The sequence below is a fragment of the Pristis pectinata genome, chromosome 3, assembly GCF_009764475.1.
Source record: "Pristis pectinata isolate sPriPec2 chromosome 3, sPriPec2.1.pri, whole genome shotgun sequence".
In the NCBI taxonomy this organism is placed as follows: domain Eukaryota; kingdom Metazoa; phylum Chordata; class Chondrichthyes; order Rhinopristiformes; family Pristidae; genus Pristis; species Pristis pectinata.
In genome coordinates this window covers 123,003,523-123,029,585 of record NC_067407.1, presented here as the reverse complement: position 1 = coordinate 123,029,585, position 26,063 = coordinate 123,003,523, and the positions used below count along the sequence as shown (strand labels likewise).

Here is a 26,063-nt window from a genome sequence, read left to right as displayed (position 1 = left end):
CCCATTTTCCAATGGTGTGCAATTTAGCGCCCACCTCTCCACGATGATTCTAGGAGCCAGTTCAATGACGAGTAGCATTGACTGACAACAGCATCTAACAATACAGAGAAAGATTTTTTGAGTTCTGTTTGGATTGAATTGAGTTAGAATTGAGAGGTTGCCATTTTGTTGATGAAAGGAAATTTTATGATTACTTAACATTCTAACAATAGTGACATCTGTAAAACAAAAAAATATAATAATTGTATTGATTTTTTGCAGCTTTTTGGGTACTTTCCATCAGAAGGACAGAATATCATGAAAGGAACACCAATATTTATGCTTTCCAAGCGACGACATATTGAACAGAGAGAAGGTAATGCAAATAATTTCCACATAATTCTTAGTTATTGATTATTTAGTCATTAGTTATTTAGAGCATATAATCACTTGGACTTTGCTGTTGACAAATATCGCTATGCAGCTATGTACCTTGCCATCCAGGTGGTAGAATGTACTTGTAGTATCTAGACAGTGGTGAGATATGAAATGGCTTTAGTGTTACATTGTATAATAAAATAAAATTCTTAAAATAAAACTTGGAGAGAGTGCTGGAGGAAGAGTGGACGGTTGACTCTGGTTGGGTGAACTTTTTAATGTAGTGCAATTGGTGAAGCAGATTTAACTCTGCTGTGCCGTTGATGCAACACATTGATGCAATCACGAAGAAGGCACGCGGGCAGTTCTACTTCATTAGGAGTTTGAGGAGATTTGGTATGTCACGAAAGACTCTTGCAAATTTCTTCAGATGTACAGTAGAGAGCATTCTGACTGGTTGCATCACCACCTGGTATGGTGCCTCCAATGTGCAGGATCACAAGAGGCTGCATAGGGTTGTAGATTCAGCCAGTTCCATCACAGGTACAACCCTTCCCGCCAGCAAGGAATTCTTCAAGAGGCAGTGCCTCAAGAAGGCAGCATCCATCATTAAGGACCCTCACCACCCAGGACATGCCCTCTTCACGTTACTACCATCAGGGAGGAGGTATGGGAGCCTGAAGACCCACACTCAATGTTTCAGGAACAGCTTCTGATTTCTGAACCCATTGCTCCTCATTATTCCTCTTTTGCACTAGTTATTTATTTTTGTAACTTGTAGTAATTTTTATGCCTTTATGTCTTGCACTGTACTGCTGCCGCAGAACAATAAATTTCATGACGTGTGTCAATGATAATAAACCTGGTTTTGATTCTGAAATATCTGCTCCGGGTTTCCTCACCAGTTAAGAATAGCAGCCGTGATGCTAGCATGCACTCATCAATGCCAGTGGGGTACACTGAAGCATGTGGTTTGATTCCATTGGGCTTTTTAGTATTACCAATGACATGAGGAAAGTGAGCAGTGGGTACACCAAGCTTTCCCTTCCTGGCTGGCTGTTATTGTGGGAGATCGGGGTGATGGGAAGAGAAAATCTACAGTTGGCTGGAGACACGAGAGACTACAGATGCTGGAAATCTGGATCAACACACACAAAATGCTGGAGGAACTCAGCAGGTCAGGCAGCATCTATGGAGGGAAATGGACAATCAACATTTCGGGCTGAGACACTTCATCAGGACTTGTGCTGCTTGATCTGTCGAGTTCCTCCGGCATTTTGTGTGTATTGCTGGAGCTGGCTGCAGAAAGCAGCAATAAGAACTGTTCTGTCACTTCTAAATTGGGAACTGTAAGCAGTTTAATGACCTCATCAGATCATTTGTGTGTTTTCAAACCTGTAGTTTGCGTACACCCATGATGTACGGGTGATAACAATCCTTGTGCAATGCCCATTTGACAGCTTCCCTGTGAAATTGATTCATGGATATGAAATTGACACCATGAAAAGCAGATCTTAAAACGGACAAATTCTGCAGCTGTAGGATTTAGAAGAATTATCAATAATTTGCAGCTTTTTTTGGGGGGATTAGCTGTAAGAGAGCTCATTGCATTCATAGGAGCCAAAGAATGCAGTTAAAGGAACTGGGTAAATCCTGTCTTTCTTGCTGTTTGAGGTAGGGATGTTAGCTGCTGATTGTGCAATGTTCAGCACCATTTCAGACTCCACAGGATATGCAGCAAGACCTGGGCAATATCTAGGCCTGGGATGATGGGTGGCAAGTAACATTGCCAGGCAATGATAATAACCAATAAGAGAAAATCCAGCTATCACACCCTGACATTCAATGGCATTACCATCACTGAATCCCCCACTATCACTATCCCATGGGTTACCATTTACCAGAAACTGAACTGGCGTAGCCATATATACAATGTGGCTACAAGAACAGGTCAGAGACTAGGAATCCCGCAGTAAGTAACTCTCCTCCTATCTCTATGAAACCCCTCCACCATCTGCGAGGCTCAAGTCAGGAGTGTGATGGAATATTCTCCACTTACCTGGATGAGTGCAGCTTAAACAACATTCAAGAAGCTCAACACCATGCAGGACATAGCAGCCTGCTTGATAGGCACCCTATCCACCACCTTTCACAGTAGCAGCAGTTTGTTCCATCTACAGGATGCACTGCAGAAGCTCACCAAGATGCCTCAGACAGCACCTTCCAAACCCACAACCTCTACCAGCTAGGGCAGCAAAAACATGGGAATACGGCCACCTGGAAGTGGCCCTCCAAGCCATACATCATCCTTGCGTGGAAATATATGGCCGTTCCTTCACTGTTGCTGGGTCAAAACCCTGGAATTGCCTATTTAACAGCTTTGTGGGTGTGCCCGCACTTTGACGACTGCAGCGGCTCAAGAAGGCAGCTCACTACCACCTTCTGAAGGGTAATTGAGCCTGCATGGCTTTTCATCCCTTGAATGAACAAAAAATTTAAAAAATGAGTGCTTTAATAGCAGGTTCAGAAGAAGCAGGAGAGGGGCCAAAGGCTGAATTCCCAATGTAAGAGGATTGATATGGAAAAGATTTGTTTATGGTCCTATGATCTTTGATCCACCACTGGCCAATGACTTGGTAGCAGCCAACAGGGGCTGCCCTTGATCCCAAGATGAATGGGATTTATTTCAAAGAGAAATACATGGTCTCATATGAGATCAGTACAGGATAATGGTTTCCCTTTGACCTTCCTGACCAAGCATCTGACCTATAAAGGTCAAGTCCTGAACCAGGAAAGATACATTGGCCAGAATCACAATCAGCAGGGAACACTGTTGGCCAATTGGTGACTGGAGGGATAAAGAGAGATTTCTGTTGCAGTGATCTGATTGCTTATTTTCTAATTACTATTTTTCAATTGTTATTTACTTGGTTGGTGTATAAACATTTTCTGATGAGTGTTAGTTTTCCACCCTCTGTGACGGTATCAGTCCATTAAGAAATTCCATCGGCACCAGATTTAAACCTGAGTCATATTTTTCTTGTGAAATTTCTTTTCACGGAGATGATCAATGGTGATGGCAGTGAATGGAACTTTTTTGATTTCAGACATGTGCCTGTGAATGTAGGAGTGAGTGGGAGGAATTTCTTTACCCAGACAGTTGTAAATCTTTGGAATTCTGAACTCCTGATGACTGTGGATGCTCAGTCCCTTTGTATATTTAAAGATGAGATCAATGAACATTTTGCACAGAGAATTTGGGCTTGAGATGGAAGATCATCCATGACATTGAATGGTGGAACAGACTCAAAAGATTGCATGGTTCTCTCCGTGACGGTGTGGGTTTCCTCCGAGTGCTCTGGTTTCCTCCTACATTCCAAAGGTGTACGAGTTAGGAAGTTGTGGGCATGCTATGTTGACGCCAGAAGTGTGGCGACACTTGTGGGCTGCCCCCAGAATACTCTATGCAAAAGATGCATTTCACTGTGTGTTTTGATGTACCTGTGACTAATAAAGAAATGTTATTCCATAAATTTAATCATTTGTGTTCATGCAGTACCACAACAGTTAGTCACTCCCTCTGCATTCTGTTCTTCTGGGATATTCCCTTGGAATTGATAATGGAATGACAAACATGCCTGTATACTTTCATGCAAATAATCTTTACTTTTTCTTCTCTAATGGCATTCCCAGAGTCCAGTGGTATTAAAGAGGGCAGGAGCTTAAATTTTTAATGGCTGCAAACTGAGAGCCGTTGTCCTGCAGATAGCTGGCTGTAGTTTATCACTGCAGATTAAAAACATCTGCCTGCACACCCACCTCTAACCCAGATTTCCTTGGCTTGAATTACAATGACAAGTAATAACCCAGGTTACATTTGAGATAGAAATCAGTTTTTTTTTATTGCAGTTGATTTTGAAACTATCAATTTATTAGAAACTTTCATAAGATTGATGACAAATAAATGGTACCATAATTATATATAACAATAACAGATAAAATGAGATAATTGTGAATTTTTATGAATATTATCTTTACTGAAACCATTGATTTGATTTTAACAGAAGAAAGAAGGAGACACGATCATATTCAGTGCATCATCAATGTGCCACAACTTGATCAAGTAATAGCAGCTACACAAAAAGGAATAATTTTACTTTATAACAGCCAAGTAAGTCTTGGAGCAACGTCTATCTTTATTGTTAACAAAAATTCAAGTAACTGAAGATATCTAGCTAAACTTTAAATTTTATTGAGCCATCCACTCAGAAGTCCCTAATGGGTAAAGTTAGTGGTCCTCCATTATAATGTTAACACAAGATGTAGTTCCAAGAAACTGGTTTTCAAACCATTTTTGGGAGCCTAAATGTGTGCTGCATTCAGCCCTAAGCCCCATCAGAGAACCCATGAAATATTGCCAAAGTGGTGAAATTTACCTTGTTAAAAATTGTTAGCTTTCCTCCCAATTATAGTGAGCTAAATCCTGATCTACGCAATTCACGATGGTTGCTGTTTGCAGTATTTGTAGCTGCCCTGGCATTGACACTACAGATCAATAAAAGCGTAGCTCAGCCTTAAAGTGCATTCTCCCATGACAGCCACAGTACCTTTCATTTTACTTATTCTTTTTTTTGGAATTTAGCTGTTATTGATAAGGCTAGCATAGTTGTCTATCCATAATTGTCCAAGAAAGGTATAATAAGCCACCACCTTGAGCTTGTGGTTAAGGTAGCCCACAATGGCAAGTGAGTTCCAGGATTTAAACTCAGTGATCATAAAAGAATAGGAATACATGCCCAAGTCAGGGTGGTGTGTAAGGTGGAAGCAAACCTACAGGTGCTGGGGTTTCCGTGCACCTTCTGCCCTTGAGGGTGGAGGTTGCAGATTTAGGAGGATGTTAGATTAGCCTAAATGAATATCTGCAGTGGATTTTACAGATGGTCCATGCTGCAGTCACAGTTCCTTGGTGGTAGAGGCATTAATGAATGCTTGGGTTAGTGAATGATGGGCTGTCAATCATGCTGGCTGCTTTGTCCTGGATGGTATCGAGCTTCTTAAGTGTTGTTGGATTTGCAGAGTATCCCATTGCATTCTTGTGATGGAAAGGCTTTGGACTGTCAGATCAGTTACTCACACAGGATACTGTCAGTAGAGAGGCAGAGAGAGAGTAAGTTGCAAGAAAAGGGGGGGGGGGAAGAGACACTTATTTGTCCTTCACCACCATGTGATCATGACCACACATCCAGTCCTCTGTTCTAAATGACCCAAGCCACTATGAAGTACAGAGTCATAAATGCAGGCAGAGATCACAGCAATAATTTTTGAAGTGAAAAGCAGTTGCAAGCAGTCAAACGTACAGAATAGATTAGCTGCACAAATAGCAATCGGCCATGGACATTAAGGGAGCAAAGCATTAATGCCCCAGTGAGGACTCTTTAATTCATGGATGGTTATTGACTAGGTGCAGACTTGTTCTTTATTGCACCAAGTACAGTTATAAATGAAGAAATGAGCATTGCATAATTTGATGGGATCATCTGTGCACAAATGCTGGCTGGAAAATTATATTTTCACCAAGGTTAATTGCACCCAAAGATGCCCAGTCCAATTATCTGATGGGACTTCAAATAAAAATGTGTGTAATCACATCAAAACATGTGAAAAATGATTTTGTATACATGTTACACATGAAAATGGGTGCAGTGGCTCAATGTCTAGATATGTCATTTGATTGAAATACACAGATTTTATACAGTTATATCAAGAAACAAAACCTTGAGTAAACTGATTTCTAATCGTTGATTGGCAAATTGAGTCATAGTATGTATTTTCTAAAGGCTTTACTGTGGTTCTGTGACAGCCATCTTATAGTCCTGCATGTAGATTGGGACCGGTCATCATGACATTGCTCCTGGGAGATATGGGATTTTGTGTTTTTTTTGATTTGTACAGTTTGTGATCATGGGGGAAGACCACCTGAAAATGAAGGCATTGCTTCTACTTGTGGGTTGGCAGACTGGGATTCTTATTTGCCTGCATAACTTTGGTCATTGTAAATGCTGGAGAGATGTTTCAAAAAAAACTTACACGTAAGTCTTATAATATTTTGATCAATTAAAGTTGTGGTGGGAAATGGAGGTGGGGTGGGGGAAATCCCTGCCAATTGTAGATGGTTTAGTTTTGAGCTGCTTCATGCAACCTGCTTTATAAGTAGGGAGTGGAAGCCTTCCCTATTCATGGGGAGCAGCTAAAGTATTCCTCCTAATAACTGGGAACAGGAGTTCATGCTGGCCAGGTGTCCCTCTTGATACCAACATAATCTACAAGTCTCCAACGTGGGGTCATCCACTTCCACGATGGTTGGCCCCCGGTGTTTTCGCCGCTTCTTCACCTGAAATCCTCCATTCTTATTCTCTTTTCTTATCAGTTCGAACTGTTGTTTTTCAATTTTGTTGGTTCTGACTTATCCAGCTAGCCTGTGTCGACTTTACATTGAATCTGGCCCAAGGCTACAGGCAGCATTACCTCATTGCTCTTCCACCAAATAAGGATTTGTGTCTTACGTCACTTCCATTGTTTCTCCCGAAATCAAGCCAATTTATACCAGTTCCAGCCAGCTCAAGCCAGTTGCTGGGCTCAGGTTAACTCAGTTCACAGACTACTTTTGTCATAACTCTGCAGTTCCTGGCCAACACTGCCCTCTTTGCCTCTGGGATACCATGGGTGCAATTTATGTTACCAAGAGGTTACTCAGCTGTACTTTCTAGTGAATGTGGAACAACATCTTCCAAGCTTTTGAACTCTACCATCTAAAGGACAAGAAAAGAGGTTCATGGCAAAACCATCGTATCTGAGTTGTACGCTATTCTGAAATGGTTAAATATAACTTTCTTTGTGGTCCCTGGGTCAAATGCCTGAAACTCCTTTCTTGACAGTGGTGTAGGAACATCTTCATTAAACAGACAACTGTGGTTGAAGGAGAGAGCCCAGTTTATAATCTGCAGGACAGCAACTAATGGTCAATAAATCTGACCTCACCAACATGACCCGCATCATGGGAATGAACATAAATATAATATTGAGCTCATAACATGATTGCAAAGTGCAAGATTATATTGTACAATCAAGATGATATTTGAAGTAATAATTTCAACAAAAATTTCAGCTTCCTCTAACTTTGGGTGCAAGGTTTGGAGAGTCTTCCATTGCTTCATTGGAGCAATCAGTAGTTAGTAATCTTGATTATCTTTTGGCAATTTCTGCAGACCAAGGAGTGCATGTGATGGAAAAATATCTTCTCATTTACCATAACTGATGGGTTAAAATAAAATTAATGTCTATTTGCATTAGTTTATTATTTAGCGTATCACTGACAACATGTTCCTGTAAAAGTCACTGGAATGATGATATGTTGTAAGACTTAATGAGTTATGTGGAATTTTCACTGATCGGATGTTTCACATTCTGAGAAAACTGCATATATCGTTGTCGGTGTGACACCCTGTATTTACAGACTGTGATATTTAATGGCTTCTTTCCCATTAACATTCTAATCAAAATATTATTGGATCACAGGTTTTATAACTTAATAATATGCCATCTGTTCAAGTTAATTTTCATTTCCTCATCTGAGTTAACAGATTTTCATCTTGGTAAAATACACTAATCATTTCTAGGTGACCCTATCTGTGGCATGTAATGTCTTTATGAAATTTTAATATCTTGATCACTAAAAGAAAATTTTCCATAGGATATGGAGTATTATAAGAACCAAATTGAGGAAATTCACAATGACTGGTAATATCTGTCAAAGTTCATAGCCTAATTTTTGTTATTTTTATTTATTCATTTATTGATCTGGGCATCATATGATGATGATATATCTTTATTGGTCACATGTACATCGAAACACACAGTGAAATGCACCTTTTGCGTAGAATGTACTGGGGGCAGCCTGCAATTGTCACCATGCTTCCGGGGCCAACATAGCATGCCCACAACTTCCTAACCCGTCTTTGGAATGTGGGAGGAAACCGGAGTACCCGAAGGGAACCCACATAGACACAGGAAGAACATACAAACTCTTTACTGACAGTGGCAGGAATTGAACCTGAGTCGCTGGCACTGTAATAGCGTTACACTAACCGCTACACTACCGTGCTTGTCCATATTTATTGCCTGTCCTCAATTGCCCCTGAGAAGATAGTGGTGAGCTGTATTCTTGAAGTTTTATGGTCCTTGGTGTGATGGTAGTTCCAAGGTGTTTTTAGGTAGGGTGTTCCAGAGTTTAGACCCAGCAATGATAAAGGAACAGCAATATTTTTCAAGTCAGGAAGGTGTGCAACTTTGAGGGGAACATGCATCGATAGCGTTCCATTGTGCCTGCTGCCTTTGTTCTCCATGGTTGGAGAGATCAGTGTGAAAGATACCTGTCTGTTTGCATTCTGTCGATGGTACATGCTGCATAGTATGGGCTTTTTTCTAACATGTGAATCAAACTTCATCCCAACCAATACAAACATAATTAGACTGCTGAAAGGGTTTGAAATTGTACCAGAATGGTGAATGAAAAAAGAATAAGGAAGAGATGTGTGATCCAATAATGGCATGTGAAGGAGTCACTGGTAAGTATCAGTAGATCAAAAACAGATCTGCAGGGTGTCCATAGTCCAAAAGTAAGACACAACTGACTTGGACAAATAGAGAGCTATTGCTATTTCTTCCACACATAAACTTGCAAATATTGTAAATCCAGAAAGAAATTCAAAATGCTGTAACCATTCAGCAGGTTGAATAGTATGTGTGGGGAGGGAAACAAAGTTAGGGTTTTAGACTTTTTGATGAAAGGTTATTAACCTGAAACTTGAACTCTATTTTCTCTCTGCTGTTCTGTATGAAATAGCAGAACTGATTAATTGCAGTAAATTTCAAAACAATAATAGTTTGATAAATAGCAGTTAGCATGGATTTATAGGGAGGAGGCCTTCCCTGGTCATTTCTTCTCTCACCTTCCTTTGAAGCAGTAACATTGTCAGTGGACTGTGGAAGGTCCTATGACGTAGTTACCTGGAAATTCCAGTGTTGCATGGATGAGGCCACAGATCATCATCAATGGCCCTTCACTGGAAACTTCAGTTGTGTCCAAGGTCCAAGACTTAGGCAGTTAGGATGTGGGTTTGGGAAAGCTGGGCAAGCAGTTTATATGATTGATGGGGAGCAGACATCAGGCCAACAGTTTGGATGATTTCAAATGGGCAGGTTGGGGGGTGGTGCAGGTGTTGCAGTAGGGAACGTTAATATTCAGGCTGGCAGTATGAATGATGGCGATTACAGGATCAGTGGGCCTCAGATCGTCCTGATATTGGGTGGTCAGAGCTCATGACTTGGGCGATCAGGAGTCAGTGGTGGGTGTCAGTTTGGTGTGGATGTTGGGAGAAAAGGAAGGTACCATTCACCTACCTGTCAGGCATCCAAATCGGCTACTGCACTTGGTAGAACACATTGCCTTGGAACACCCAGAGGCAGGAGCACCTGAGTTAACGTGGTCCAAGTTCCCCTACAGTGCCCCTGAAGGAACTTTTCAAGGGGAATGATATCAGGAGAAATCCAATTAGAAGTGCAAGGGTGACTGGCACTTAAAAGTGCCTGCTTGAATTTCACTTGCATAATACTGATACTTGGTTGAAAGATATAATCTTGAGGGATTTTGAGAAGGTAGATGTGGAGAGGATGTTTCCCAATGTGGGACAATCTATAACTAGGGGTCCCAGTTCAAAAATAAGGGGTTGTCCACTTAAGACAGGGAAGGGGTGATTTTTTTTTGTTTTTCTCTGAGAATTGTGAGTCTTTGTAATTCTCTCCATTGAATAGTGGTGAATGCATGCAAGGCATTGGTAGCCTTCTTGATAAGCAAAGGTTGAAAGCTTTTCCACAAGTATACTGGAATGTTGAGTTGAGGTCACAATAATATCAGCCATAATATTAAATAGCAGAGAAGTTTTAAGCACAAACTGGTTTACAGTTGTTTACAACTTGTGTTAATATGCTGAAAGAAAACCAGGTTGTAAAATTAAGCTAGGCAATTGCACCTGGACTTGAAATGCTGTCTAATAAAAACCCTTCTTAAAGTATGTTAATGAGACTCAAAAGTACGAGGGTTGGGAGTTAACCCAAGGAATGGATAAGAAGTATTTGAAGGGCAGAATACAGTAAGTACTCACCTAGAGAAGTTGTATCAGAAAGGACAATAAGTACTGAATGGTTTTCCTGCAGAATCGGAGATGAGATTGTTTCTGTTCCCCATTTAAACAAGTGACCTGGACTCAGAAGCTCAATGCAAAGTAGTTGTCTTTCCTGAGAATGCCAGTTGGGAGGGGTGATTGAAGACTATTAATATGCGGGCAAATTAATGACAAAATAAATTTGATATTGTCAAGTGCATAGTACTGCACAAAATAAAGGAAGAATGGATAACATAGATACACTGTAAAGAGTGCCAAATTAGCTAAGGATGCCATCTACTAATGTTGCCAAAAATAGCTTGAGACACATTCTGACAGCACCACTTTAACCAAAGTGCTTTAGATAGCTGCTCAGTGAAATGTGAATCCCTGAACTTCATAAATTTTAAGTTTTAAATTATTAATTCCTCATCCTGGCTTCTGCAGCATTTCCTGATTCTCCCTACTTTCTTTGGGCAGAACTTGCACACAATATTTCCATTATGTTCAACACAGAAATAATGCCTACATTACTTCATATCTTACTAATGTGGTAAGATCTTGGTCATTTTAGACATATTGGTCTATGGGTGTTGGAAAGTTCTTGCAATTGCTTATAGGTGACCAATATTTTAATTTTAAATTTGCCTTTTAGATCCTCTGCTAATCACTTTGATTGCAGTTTTCAATTTCTTTTACAGCTGAATCTTCAGACATATACCAGCGTTGGTGTGAGTATCTTATTCTTCCAATTAAATGAAAAGTGACAGTCATGAGTGCAGCATAGGTATATTCAGATGTAGCTAAGAAGAAATTTAAGAATCCTGATAAAATGAAGATCTCAATAACCAGCTTCTGTATTCCAGGGTGACACTATATACAAAAGATTCCTTACAACTGGATCTGACAGCAATCAACGCCAATGTAAAATCCATGGAAATTCAGAATATATATCTGTGATAGTAGCAATCCACACATTACAATAATGGAAAGTTGATTAAGCAGTAAATATGGCCTTGTTGGCATTTACAAGTAAAACCAAGTATTATATTTTAAGAAATTTTATTACAGTGAGAATAGTTCACAAATTTAGAGACATAGTCATAGAGTAAACAGCATGAAAACAAGCCCTTCAGCCTCACTAATCCAATGCTGACCAAAATGTCCTTCTAAGCGAGTCCCATTTGCCTGCATTTGGTCCATATCACTCTAAACCTTTCCTGTCCATAAATATCAGAGGTCCCTTGGCAGAGCACTGTATTCTGAAGATTATACTGGCGAAGGTTACAAAACGGCATGTCTGAGGAAAACGGGGAATACCTCGGCAACCTCTGGATTTTTGCATGTAACTGAATATGTGTATGCTCCTATTGCTGCTGTCAATTTCACAGTGAAATGATAGTGAATGCTGACTGGCTGTCATTGTAGCTGCCAAATCTAAGCCAATGTTTAGCAAGCTGTCTGCTTGCTGCAACAGTGGTAACGCTCATTTTATTTTCAAGTAAATTATCTGCATCATCCTTCCATCTCCAGAGGACATTTGTGTAGTTCAGTTTGATAGACAACAAAACTTGAGTACCCAGTCTTCACATAAGAGCTCAGACAATGAATCTCAGCAATATATTTGATAGAGATCATGTGAATTTTTACTCTTACGTCTTCAATATTTGTTAGTAGAATTGTTCACTTTCAAATATGTTGTTTATGTCACAACTTCAGTGTTTGTTTGCTTTTAAAATAAGTACATTCAAAGTTGATTAGATGTGGTAGGGTCCCATAACAGAAGAGCCAATGAAAAGGTTGCGAGAGGTGATAGAGAGCTAGAGCTATGTGTGATGAGGTTGCTGTGAGTAAGAGTAGGAATGATTAAATGGAGGACGAGAATAAAGGTGACAATGTAGAACCAAAAGAGGGAGGGCAAGATCAACTTTTCCATCATTTGCAGTTTGGCTAGTTTATTTTTTTTCCACTTACAGTTATAGGTCAGAAAATGTTGGAACTCATCAATTTTTAGTTCTATAAACTATTTTCAACTCTGAAGCATGGGTTCCTTTTTCCTTTTAGTGTTTACCTGTCTAATTTTAGTGAACACTTAAAACATATCTGTGCTGTGATTAAATTTTTAAATGAAAATCAGAAAACTTGCATTTATTTTACTGCCTTTTGCCCTCTGGGTGTCACTGAAAAGTTTCACCGTGAGTGAAACATTGCAGCGTAGGACAAGTGACAGAGCCACGTTGTGTACAGAAAATTCTACAAATAATATTGAGTTAATATTCACTGTCTGAATGATGATGGTTATGGGGTAAGTATTAACCAAAACATGGAAGAGCTCCAGACTTTAATGACTGCTTGATAAGAAGAGGCTAGGTGGGAAATTTGTTTTGTCTCATCACCCAATGATAATGTGAGACTGCCACCACTGATCCAAGGCTGACATCAAGATTAAACTCCTCAAGTAGGTAAGAAGATTACTTTTTGCTTAGTCTGTTCAAAACCTGTTTTCCTATTTAATATACACCGTTTAATGTAGAAATAAATATTGTGCACAGTAGTGCCAAATGTTATGCTAAATTTTGGAAACCATTATTTGTTGACGTATTTATTAACTATTTAATTATTTTCATCTAGGATATTTCCCCAGTGTCTGGCTGTGATTACCTTAGCCAATTAAAGCGAATTGTAACAGTCACTGAAACAAGTATTATTATCTGGGATCATAAACCAAAGAGTAAAAACCAGGTAAATCTGTTTGCCTTGCCCTCTAAATGTCTTGGAAATTAGAGTTCTTCATGGCACTGTGAAAATCTTAAAGACATGATTTGGCCAAATATCCCTGCACTTATGCTAATTGCAATTGGAGTCATTTGTTCTCCATGGCATTTTGAAGATGTACTGCTTTTATGACAGCTTGTCATTACTTTGGAACAAAATGTCTAAGCATAAGAACACACCACCTCTTGGAGTTCAAATCTTCAGCTGGTACTTAGAGAAAATGGGAAGCTGGTGAACTGATTTTAGGAAAGTTTAAAAGGCTTGTAAAACTTAAAAGGCATAAGAAAATTCCTGCGATCAGTTCAATACATGCCCAGTAACCTGATTTGCAGATGGACATTCCTTACCTGAGAAACCCCAATTGTTTCCTCATAGCAGCTAGAACCTATGCCTGTGAGAAAGTGTCTGCAGCATTTCAGATTTTAAAACTCCAAGGTATGAGTTTCACAGTACTGACAATGGCAAGGCTATTAGGCAATGCAAGGCTGATCACTATTCCTAGGTGAAATTGTTAGGACATCTAGTTTATCGGGAGGTTAACATTAGGGATTTCCTGCTTCTTCAAGGCTTGGTGCACTTTTCCTGATAGAACTTGCAACAACATGGCATAAACTTCACTCAATTGCCCACTATTCTTTCCCAAGAAGGCACAAGAAAGTTCAAATGCTTTTAATTGTGTGAGGTGGCAGAAATAACTTTCACCTCAATTTCCTCAATATTATAGTGCATTGATAATGGTGGAGGAAAGGTGCTGTGTGCTTCAAGAACAAAACAAAATAGAAGCATGCAGGAATGTAAGAGCAGAGATCCTGAGTATCTAAAACAGGATGAAGACTATTAAAAGATAAACAAGAGCCTAACTACAAAAGCAAAGAGGGAGCAATGAGTATATTCAATATGTTGCTTTGTATTAAAGGTATGCCAGTCAGACAAAAGTATTTCCTGGATTCATCGAGGTATTGTTTGGGATGAGCGATGAGTTTTTATGATTACTGTAAAAAGATAAAGGGTGGATCTAGTGGAACAATGGCAAGGCAATGGTAAGTTAAATTTTGAAGAATTTCCACAAATTTAACTTACAATTTCCACAAATTTAACTTACTATTTCCACAGATGAAACTATAGCAAATGGGCATAAATGTAGAACACCAAAAGTATTGTGGAATATGATCATATTCATGCAAGCATTTATTATAAAATATGCTTCCATGTGACTTTCTGTCACAACGTTTATGAGCAATATGCAAGCCCTTGTAAAAATAATATTACCTTGAATAGGAAAGAAAAGAGAAATGAGGATTACACCAGCAATTTCTATTGTGCATTGTATACCATCATAGACCACCTTTCTTCTTTACAATATGTATACAAAGAAATCCAAACACCTTTAACTGATATTGGCATTTTTTGACAGACTAATTTCTTTACCCTTAAACCCATGCAAAATATTATGCTTTGCATCTGTACGGTAACGCTGCCTGAGAACCCAGGTGAAGATTACATTTTGATTGGTGATGATGCTGGATTTGTGAACCGATTAATTGTGGGAACTGAAGATCTCAATCTCCAGAAATCCAAGGAGAGCAACGCCTTGCAATCCCAGGTCTTGGATCCACACCTTCTCCGTCGGTAGGTCGTCACAAATGTTTAAATGGTTTTGTTTCTCTTTGAAAAGTAGTGGTTTAATAATGGTTTACTCTGACAATTGCTAAAACTAAGAACACTGTGGGAAGCTAGAGAAGAAATTTCAGGAGCCCTGGCTGAGATGTATGCATCATCGTTAGCCACAGGTAAGGTGCCAAAGGATTTCCTCAAGGGGCTTTGGGTGTGAAGAGGCAGAGGAAGTGAGCAGAGGCAAAGGTGAGGTTCTGGTAAAGTCTCTTTCTTTCTTATTGCACAGTTAGAGGGGTGGGAATGGCAGTCAGGGCAGTGGTGTGCTCCTCTTGCGGGATGTGGGGAGTACTCCAGTGTCCATGATGACTACACCTGCGAGAAGTGCATCTGGCTGCAGCTCCTTACAGACGGTGATAGGGAGCTGAAGCTGGATGAACTCTGGATCATTCGGGAAACTGAGGAGATGATAGACAGGAGTTACCAGGAGGCAGTTACACTTAGGTTGCAGGATGCAGGTAGCTTGGTAACCATCAGGAGAGGGGTGGGAATAGGCAGTCAGGGCAGGGTCATTCCCCTCAGTAACAAGTATATCATTTTGGATACCGTTGGGAGGGATGACCTACCAGGGAAAGTCACAGCGGCCAGATCTCTAGCACTGAGTCTGGCTCTGTGGCTCAGAAGGGAAGTGGGGAGAAAAGGATTGCAGTTGTTATAGGGGATTCATTGGTTAGGGGAACAGATGGGAGATTCTGTGGGTGGGTGAGAACGAGACTCCCAGATGCCAGGGTCAGAGACGTCTCAGATTGAGTCCACAGCATTCTTAAGGGGGAGGGTGAGCAGCCAGAAGTCATGGTACACTTACAGTTAAAAGCTTTCCCATATTGTCTGCTCCTATTCTTATTCGTGGCTGTGCTAAAGGTCAGGGAGTTGTGGTCACTGTCTCCGGAATGCTCACCCACCGAGAGGTCTGTCGACTGACCAGGTTCATTGCCTCGTACTAGATCCAGTATGGCTTCTCCTCTAGTCGGCCTGTCCACATACTGTGTCAGGATTCTTCCTGGACACACCTAACAAATTCTGCCCCATCTAAACTTTTTGCACTAAGGACGTGCCAATCAATATTAGGGAAATTGAAATCACCCATGACAACAACCCTGTTATTTTTGCACCTTTCCAAAATCTGCCTCCTGATCTGCTCCTCCGTGTCCCGGTGACTATTGAGGGGGCCTATAGAATACTCTCAACAGAGTGATCGCTCCCTTCCTGTTTCTGACTTCCACTCACACTGACTCAGTAGATGATTCCTCCAGGACGACTTCCTTTTCTGCAGCTGTGATACTATCCCTGATTAGCAATGGCACTCCCTCTTCCCCCCCACCACCCCCCACCTTTTACATCCCTCCCTATCCCTTTTGACACATCTAAACCCTGGAATATCAAGCAGCCAATCCTGCCCTTGTGACAGCCAAGTCTCTGTAATGGCCACAACGTAATTCCGTGTACGGATTCATGCTCTAAGTTCATCACATACATTCTTAGTACTTCTCGCATTGAAGTAAATACATTTCAACCCATCCAACAAACTTCATACAGCTCTATCCACTGCCTATTCTTCCTCACAGTCTCTCTGCAAATTGCATCTATCTTTATACCAATTACTCCATCATCTGACCTGACACTCTGGTTCCCATCCCCCTGCCAACCTAGTTTAAATCCTCCCCAACAGCTCTAGCAAACCTGCCCACAAAGCCATTGGTTCCTCTCGAGTTCAGGTGTAACCTGTCCCTTTTGTACAGGTCATACCTTCCCCAGAAGAGATCCCAGTGATCCACAAACCTGAAACCCTGCTCCCTGCACCAACTCTTCAGCCACGCATTCGTCTGCCATATCTTTCTATTCTTACCCTCACTGGCACATGGCACAGGCAGTAATCCAGTGATTACCGCCCTTGAGGTCCTGCTTTTTAGCTTCCTTCCTAACTCCCTATATTCCCTCTTCAGGACCTCATCCCTTTTCCTATCTATGTCGTTGGTTCTGGATAGGTTTGTCCCACTGAGACAGGGAAAGGATGGTAGGGTAAAGAAACCATATTTGACAAGAGAAGTGAAACATTTAGTCAAGAGGAAGGAAATGGACTTAAGCTTTAGGAAGCAAAAATATGACAAGTCTCTTGAGAATTATAAGGTCGCCAGGAAGGAGCTTAAGAAGGGACTTGGGAGAGCTAGGAGGGGACATGAGAAAGCATTGGTGAGCAGAATAAAGGAAAACCCCAAGGCGTTCCACACGTATGTGAAGAACAAGAGGATGACTAGAGTGAGGGTAGGACTGCTCAGGGATAAAGAGGGAAATGTGGCTGGAGGCAGAGAGGGTAGGGGAGGTCCTTAATGAATACTTTGCTTCAGAGCTCACTTGGGAGAAGGACTTTGACGAACGTGATAGAGCATGATAATGTTAAGAAAGAGGTATTGTTGGAGCTTCTGACAAACATTGGAATAGATAAGTCCCCAGGGCCAGACGGGATATACCCCAGGTTCCTACAGGAAGTGAGGGAAGAGATTGCTGGGACGTTGATGATGATATTTGCATCCTCCCTGGCCAAGGGAGTGATGCTGTAGGATTGGAGAATGCCAAATATTGTTCCCTTGTTCAAGAAAAGTAATAGGGATAATCCTGGGAATTATAGACCAGTGAGTCTTATTTCAGTGGTAGGCAAGCTGTTGGAGAGGACTCTTAGGGATGGGATTTATGAGCATTTGGAGAAGCAGAGTTTTATAAGGGATGATCAGCCCTCACGAGCCTAATTGAGCTTTTCAAGGAGGTGACAAAATAAATTGATGAAAGTAGAGTAGTGAATGTGGTGTATATGGACTTTAGTAAGGCCTTTGACAAGATTCCCCATGGTAGGCTCATCCAGAAAGTCATGAGGCATGGGATCCGTGGAGACTTGGCTGCGTGATTCAGAATTGGTTTGCCCACAGAAGGCAGAGGGTGGTAGTAGATGGAGAGTATTCTGCCTGAAGGTTGGTGACTAGTGGTGTTCTGCAGGGATCTGTTCTGGGACCTCTGCTCTTTGTGATTTTTATAAATGACTTGGATGAGGAAATGGAGGGATGGATTAATAAGTTTGTGGATGACACGAAGGTTGGAGGTGTTGTGGATAGTGTAGAAGGTTGTCATAGTTTACAATGGGATAAAGGCGGGATGCAGAGTTGGGTGGAGAAGTGGCAGATGGAGTCCAATCCGGAGAAGTGTGAAGTGATACACTTTGGAAGAAATAACTTGAAGGCAGAGTACAAGGTTAATGGCAGGATTCTGAGCAGTGTGCAGGAACAGGGGGATCTTGGGGTCCTAGTCTATAGATCCCTCAAAGTTGTCACACAAAATGATAGGGTGGTTAAGAAGGCATATGGTGTGCTGGCCTTCATTGGTTGGGGGATTGAGTTCAAGAGCCACGAGGTAATGTTGCAGCTCTATAAAATTCTGGTTAGACCACACTTGGAGTATTGTGTTCAGTTCTGGTCACCTCATTATATGAAGGATGTGAAAGCTTTAGAGAGGGTGCAGAGGAGATTTACCAGGATGCTGCCTGGATTGGAGAACATGTTTTATGAGGAAAGGTTGAGTGAGCTAGGGCTTTTTTCTTTGGAGCGATGCAGGATGAGAGGCCACTTGATAGAGGTGTATAAGACTATGAGGGGCCTAGACAGAGTGGACAGCCAGCATCTTTTTTCCAGAGTGCCGAAGGCCAATACCAGAGGACATCAGTTTAAAATCAGGGGAGGAAAGTTTCGGGGAGATGTCAGAGGTAGGTTTTTTACACAGAGAGTGGTGGGTTCCTGGAACGCACTGCTGGGGATGGTGGTAGAGACTGACATAATGGAGGCACTTAAAAGATGCTTAGATGGGCACAGGGATATAGGAAAAATGGAGGGTTATAGACTGTGTAGGAGGGAAGGATTAGATTGATCATGTAGAAAGTTTATATAAGTCGGCACAACATCGTGGGCCGAAGGGCCCATACTGTTCCATGGTCTATGACTGAAGGGTGCCTAATGTGCCTTTATTTAAGAAGGGCTGCAAAGAAAAACCTGGGAACTAGACACCAGTAAGCCTAACATCTGTGGTAGGTAAGTTACAGGAGGGGATTCTGAGGGATAAGATATGCATGCACTTGGAAAGACAAAAGTTTGATTAGGGATAGTCAGCATGGCTTTGTATGTGGGAAATAATGTCCGCGTGGTCTGGGGAATGACAAATGGAGTTTAATTCGAATAAGTGCAATGTGTTACATTTTGGGAAGATGCATCAGTGCACTTGCATAGTGGGGAGTGTCGTAGAACATGGGGACCTCGGAGTTCAAGTACATGGTTCCCTGAAAGTGGCATCACAGCTAGACTGGGTGGTGAAGGTGGCTTTTGGCACGCTGGCCTTCATTAGTTAGGGCACTGAGTATAGAAGTCGGGATGTTATGTTGCAGTTGTACAACATTGGCGAGGCTGCATTTGGAATATTGTGTTCACTTTTGGTCACCCTGCAATGGTAAAAATGCCATTGAATTGGAAAGAGTGCAGAAAAGATTTACAAGGATGTTGCTGGGGTTCAAGGGACTGAGTTATGGAGAGAGGTTATACAGGTTAGGACTTTATTCATTGGAGCGCAGGAGAATGAGGAGTGATCTTCTAGAGATGTATCAATGAGGGGGATAGATAGGGTGAATGCACACAGTCTTCCTAGGGTTGGGGTATCAAGGTAAGATATATTTATTTATAAGATATTTATTTGTTAGTCACATGTACATCAAACACACAGTGAAATGCATCTTTTGCGTTACTGAGAATGTGCTGGGGGCAGCCCACAAATGTTGCCACTCTTCCGACGCCAACATAGCATGCCCACAGCTGCTAACCTGTATGTCTTTGGAATGTGGGAGGAAACCGGAGCACCCGGAGGAAACCCACGCAGACACGGGGAGAACTTACAAACTCCTTACAGACCGCGGCGAAATTGAACCCGGGTTGCTGGCACTGTGATAGCATTACACTAACTGCTACACTACAGTGCCACCACTAGAGGGCATAGGTTTAAGGTGAAGGAGGAGAGATTTAATAGGCTCCTGAGAGGTAACTATTTCACTCATTCATCTATGACACCTGAAAGGCACTTGGACATGTACATGGATAGGAAAGGTTTAGAGGGATATGGGCCAAACTCAGGCAAATGGGACTAAGTTAGATGGGCATCTTGGTCGGAAAGGACTAGCTGGGCTGAAAGGTTTTTTTCTGTGCTCTATGACTCTATAACTGATGAAATCAAATATTGATTATCAATTAATACCATGAGTTGGAATTTACCAAACTCTCCTGTCAAATATTTACAATCAAGTTAAATAATTTTCAAGTTTGGTGAGAACCTTTCATGAAGACAGGGTCAGGCAGTAAGTTAATGTTTCATGTGGAAAACCCTTTGGCAGAATTAAACAGATATCCAACCTGAACTGCTGCTTCTGTTTCTCTGTCCACAGATGCTGCCTGACTTATTGAGTGTTGCCAGCATTTTCTGTTTTATTTGAGATCTGTTATGTCCAATGAAATGTCTTAACCAAAACTATCACATCCTACAATGCAGCACTCCCTTGGTATGCTCTGGTGTCAGCCTGGACACTCAGTGGAGCTGTACACGAATGCATGTTGTTCTAACTTTGACCCTTACTCAGAATAATGTACCATCTTTGATAAGCTATAGAATATCATTCACTGTTATTCATTTTTTCAGTCCTATTTTACGACGGAAACTGCATAGTGAATGGGTGTTGAGAGTGAAATATTTTCCACATTTGAACTCCTTTGTGAGCTGTTCTTCAGACAGTGTACACTCGGTGGTCCTGGATGACATACGCAAGCTTGGAGACTGTCAGTAAGTTACAAATGTTATGTCAACAAAGCTGTAAATTTATTCCATAGAATTCTTCTTTTATTTATCTGTCATTTCTTCTTCTCTCTTTCTCCTGCTGCTGTACTGGGGAATTATGTAATTGAACATAACAATATTCACTGACCAATCACAAACATCATTTTAACTATTTATAGGTTTTTATTTGTTAATTGTTGTTTGTTCTTTTATGTTATAACTGCTCATTTGCAACCATACATTAAACCTTTCAGAGGATTTGTTTTTGCTTCTCCATCCATGTTTAATCGTTTTTTGTTGTTTCTTGCATTCAAGTGACGTTCAAAACAGTAAGTCATCTGGGGCAGGCTTTAAGCATGCATTTGGGAAAACCTGGTAATGTAGAGGTCTGGCTGCCCTCACCATATGATCTTCAGCTTGTGAAGAGAGCATCCTATGATAGCCACACCTGATGCAGCCTGGAATGTATCTGTGGTGCAGATTGAAGGCCAGAGGACCTTGCACAGACCTTCTATCTCCTTTGCACTAGAACAATGGGCCAGAGCAATGATGAGGCCTTGGCTCCCAGACTGCTGTAGTCTTTCAAAGGAGCCTTTTTAATTTTTTTTTAAATGTCTCTGTTAATCTGGAATGTTTAATAACAGATGCAATAGAACGTTACAGCACAGTGCAGGCCCTTTGTACCGACACTTTATCCTGCTCTAATATCTATCTAACTCTTCCCTCCCACATCACCCTCCATTTTTCTCTCATTCATGTGGCTATCTAAGAATCACTTAAATGTCCCTAATGTACCTGCCCCTGCAATCTCTGCCAACAATGTGTTCCACGCACCCACCACTCTCTGCGTGTTTAAAAAAAAGTACCTCTGACATAACCTCTATACCTTCCTCCAATCACCTTAAAATTATGCCCCCGCATGTTAGCCATTGTTGGCTGGGAAAAAGTCTCTGACTGTCCACGCGATCTATGCCTCTTATCATCTTCTACACCTCTATCAAGTCACCTCTCATCCTCCTTTGCTCCAAAGAGAAAAGCCCTAGCTCGCTCAACCTATCCTCATAAGATATGCTCTCCAATCCAGGCAGCATCCTGGTAAATCTCCTCTGCACCCTCTCTAAAGCTTCCACATCCTTCCTATGATGAGGCAACCAGAACTGAACACAATACTCCAAGTGGGGTCTAACCAGAGTTCTATAGAGCTGCAACATTACCTTGCGGTTCTTGAACTTGATACCCTGACTAATGAAGGCCAACACACCATATGCCTTCTTAACAACCCTATCAACCTGCATGGCAACCTTGAGGGATCTATGGATGTGGACCCCAAGGTCCCTCTGTTCCTCCACACTGCTGAGAATCCTGCCATTAACCTTGTATTCTGCCTTTAAATTCGATCTTCCAAAGTGTGTCACTTCACACTTTTCTGGGTTGAACTCCATCTTCCACTTCTCAACCCAAGTCTTCATCCTGTCAATGTCCTGCTGTAATCTACAGCATCCTTCTACACTATCCACACCACCACCAACCTTTGTATCGTCAGCAAACTTACTAACCCACCCTTCCACATCCTCATCCAAGTCATTTATAAAAATCACAAAGATTATATAGATATAAATAATTATAAATATTAAAATAAAACATGTTTAAGTGGCAGTTAATTAAAAAAAATTAGGTTTAAGAAAAAATAAAACACATCTGAACTAATCTTTCAAATGTAGTGTATCTGGCAACTCGACTCAACTTATCTGACATCCACCCATGGACTTGCCATCTGACCTCCCATTTTGTTGCTCTGACCTGCAGCTCATTGCTGACCTGATTGCCATGGAAGTCAGGAGTGAGCTGACCTGTACACAGTATCTTGCAGACAGTTCTCTATGCAACCACTCTCTAGCGAACAGTGTGATCCAGCCCATAATCTTCTTTGAGCCTTCACTGGTCCATGGTGTTGTGCATGTTTGCTGTGGCTGTTGCTCTGGAAGCCTCACTGGTAATCCCAGAATGTTCCTATCCCTTCCACTGCCCTCTCATTAGTAACATTAGAAACAAGAAAATTAGGATGGGTGAAGTTGGTTTTGGTGAGACCTTAAACAGAGGAGAAAGAGAGTCAGTGTGAAAGAGGCAGAGGATGAGGGAGGGAATTCCAAAACCTACGGTTTAAATAACTGAAGGCACAAGTGACATAGAACATTACAGCACAGTACAGGCCCTTCGGCCCACAATGTTGTGCCGACATTTTATCCAACTCTAATATCTATCTAACCCTTCCCTCCCACATAGCCCTCCACTTCTCTATCATTCATGTGGCTACCTAATGTATCTGCCCCCACAACCTCTGCCAGCAGTGTGTTCCACACACCCACCACTCTCTGTGTAAAAAAAAAACTTAACTCTGTCATCCCCCTTGTATCTTCTTCCAATCACTTTAAAATTATGCCCCCTCGTGTTAGCCATTTTCGCCCTGGGGAAAAAGTCTCTGACTGTCCACTCGATCTATGCCTCTTGTCATCTTGTACACCTCTCCAAAGAGAAAAGCCCTAGCTCACTCAACCTACCCTCATAAGACATGCTCTCCAATCCAGGCAGCATCCTGGTAAATCTCCTCTGCACCCTCTCTAAAGCTTCCACATCCTTCCTATAATGAGGCAACCAGAACTGAACGCAATACTTATAGGAGTGGAAAGAAACAGGGATTTGCAATTGGTTAGAACTAAAAGACTGACTACCTTGGGGAATGGTGGATTGGAGGAGGTTAACAAAAAGGGGAGGAGAGGCACTTAGTTAGATAAGAAGTTAAGGTATCTTTTGGCAAGATAGACATACTGTATATCCCGTGGAATATTGACTATTGCCAGTCAGGCATCTTGTGGAATATTAACAGCAGGCTACATATTGCAGCTCTGAATAACTGACCAAAGACAGGATTTGGGAAGATTCAAAGTAAAATTACAACCCACGTTTGTACAGAACTTTGGTGTCAGGGATACTGAGTGAACATTCCATTAAGGTTTTTATTTTATTTGCAGCGTGGTAACAGGCCCTTCTGGCCCAACGAGTCCTCTCCGCCCATTTTAAACCCATATTAACTTACCCGTATGTCTTTGGAATGTGGGAGGAAACCAGAGCACCCGGAGGAAACCCACGCTGACACGGGAGAACGTACAAACTCCTTACAGCGACAGGAATCGAACCCCGATCGCTGGCACTGTGATAGCATCATGCTAACCGCTACGCTACCGTGCCGCCCATTGTTGTTTTGTATGTTTCATGTCAAATATCGGTCCATTGACCTATTCTTTATCTCCATATGTAGGCCCATTAGAACCCTATCAGTTCCACGAGGTGTCAATGCATTTGATTATTGTGAGAAAGCAAATACCTTTGTTACTGGTGGTAAGTGTCAAAATTGGAATATTTTGAACATTTCAGAATTTCTGTCCTGTTTCTGCAGTATATCAGTGAATGGATTAATTGTGTTTGATCGAAGGGGATCCATATAATGTTAATTTTGGCTTGAAATATGTGACAAAAATTGCAGTCTTAATTAGTGAACTGTTTCCAAGTGTAAGAATTATTAATCACATAAATTGCTCCTATTGTGTCATATTATAAGCCTGCAAGTTTGATTATTATTATCACTCTGGATCTAACTGATTAGAGTACTGGAATGATGATGCTCATAATATTGAAAATAGAAATATTTCATTCTTGTTTTGTAGCATTCTCTTACCCTTTGTGAATCTATGTTTACTCTCATAGCACTGATACTGGCCCTTAGGCCCAGTCAGTCCATACTGACCATGGGCCCCACCCAGCTAGTCCCAATTTCCTGCATTTGGCTCCTATCCCTCTTAGTCCCACCCCTCCATCTACCTATCCAAGTGCTGTATAAATGATATTATTCTACCTGCCTCAACTACTTCTCTGGCATGGTTTCTCCATGACATTTTAATGATCTGTGCACATGGGACAGAAGGGAGTTGGTGAACGGAAGCTTGAAGTTATGGTTACTGGTATTGAACTGAGATGGAGAGGGGAGGCAGAAAAGGGCTCCCCTTCCTCCTTTTTGCACTCCTCACCTACTCAATGTACAATGTTGACCAGGCCAATGCCCTCAACATTTTGCAGCACCAGCGAGCCGATGCTAAATTATGACCGCACTATCAGGTTTTGAGTGGCAGCATTCCTGCTTCACATATGGACTGTGTTAACATGCAGGTACAGCAAAGAATTAGGAAGGTAAAGTCATATGTTGCCCTTTTCAGGGAATTGGAATAGAAAAGTAAGGAATTCTATAAATGTTTGGTGAGATCATACCTGGAGCACAAAGTTCAGTTTTGGTCTCTGCATCAGAAAAATTTATGCTTGAGACACAAGAGACTGCAGATACTGGAATCTGGAGCAACAAGCAATCTAGTGAACAAACTTAGTAGGTCAAGCAGCATGCGTGGGAGGAAAGGAATTGTTGACATTTTGGGTTGAAACCCTGCATCAATTTATACTTGGAATTGTTGCAATGTAGACTCACTTGATTGATTTTTGGGATGAGGTGTTGTCTAATGAGGTGAGATTGTTATGTACTGCAGGAGTATAGAAGAATGCGATGTTTATCGGAATGAGACTGACTCTCAAAGGTGGATGTTGAAAAACTATTTTTTCGTGCTGGGAAGCTCAGAACTAGGAGTCGTGGCCTTGAAGTAGGGAGTCAACTACTTAAACCTGAGCAGAGGAGAAATTTGCAAATGCAGAGAGTTATAACTTTATAATTCTCAGTCACAGAGACCTGAGGCTACTCAGTCATTTCAATATTTTTGAGGCTGATAGATTAATGAATATGAAGGCATTGAGCAGTATGGGGATATGGTAGGAATGTGGACTTGAGGTTCAGGATCAACCATAATCTTATTGGAAGGTGTTCGAGTTCAAGAGTTCAAAAGTTCAAAACTGTATCATTTCAAACTGAAAGTTAATGTGTGGTATAACAATGGAGACATTTTGTTCCAAAATTAAAGAGCCGTTGTGAGTCTCCATTCTGGAATGTTGAGTGCAGGTTTTGGTTTCCCTTGTAGTGGAGGAAGTACAGCAAAAGTTCAACATGTTGATTCTGGGAAGGAAAAGAGATTAAGCAGGCTGAATTTTTGCTCGAGTTTAAAAGAATGAGAGGCAATCAGATTGAAATGTACAAAA

The 26,063-nt window shown here is 41.3% G+C and overlaps 1 protein-coding gene across 1 annotated transcript in view; it reads left to right on the top strand.

Annotated features, from left to right (window-relative positions):
- LOC127568016 (WD repeat-containing protein 64-like) overlaps positions 1-26,063 on the top strand; it is a 69,899-nt gene that overhangs the window by 2,614 nt on the left and 41,222 nt on the right. Inside the window, exons 3-9 of the mRNA XM_052011263.1 lie at positions 262-355; positions 4,422-4,528; positions 11,279-11,308; positions 13,209-13,319; positions 14,767-14,981; positions 20,739-20,879; positions 24,190-24,269. Of these exons, the coding sequence (XP_051867223.1) occupies positions 262-355; positions 4,422-4,528; positions 11,279-11,308; positions 13,209-13,319; positions 14,767-14,981; positions 20,739-20,879; positions 24,190-24,269 (778 nt within the window). The remainder of the gene's footprint in view (positions 1-261; positions 356-4,421; positions 4,529-11,278; positions 11,309-13,208; positions 13,320-14,766; positions 14,982-20,738; positions 20,880-24,189; positions 24,270-26,063) is intronic.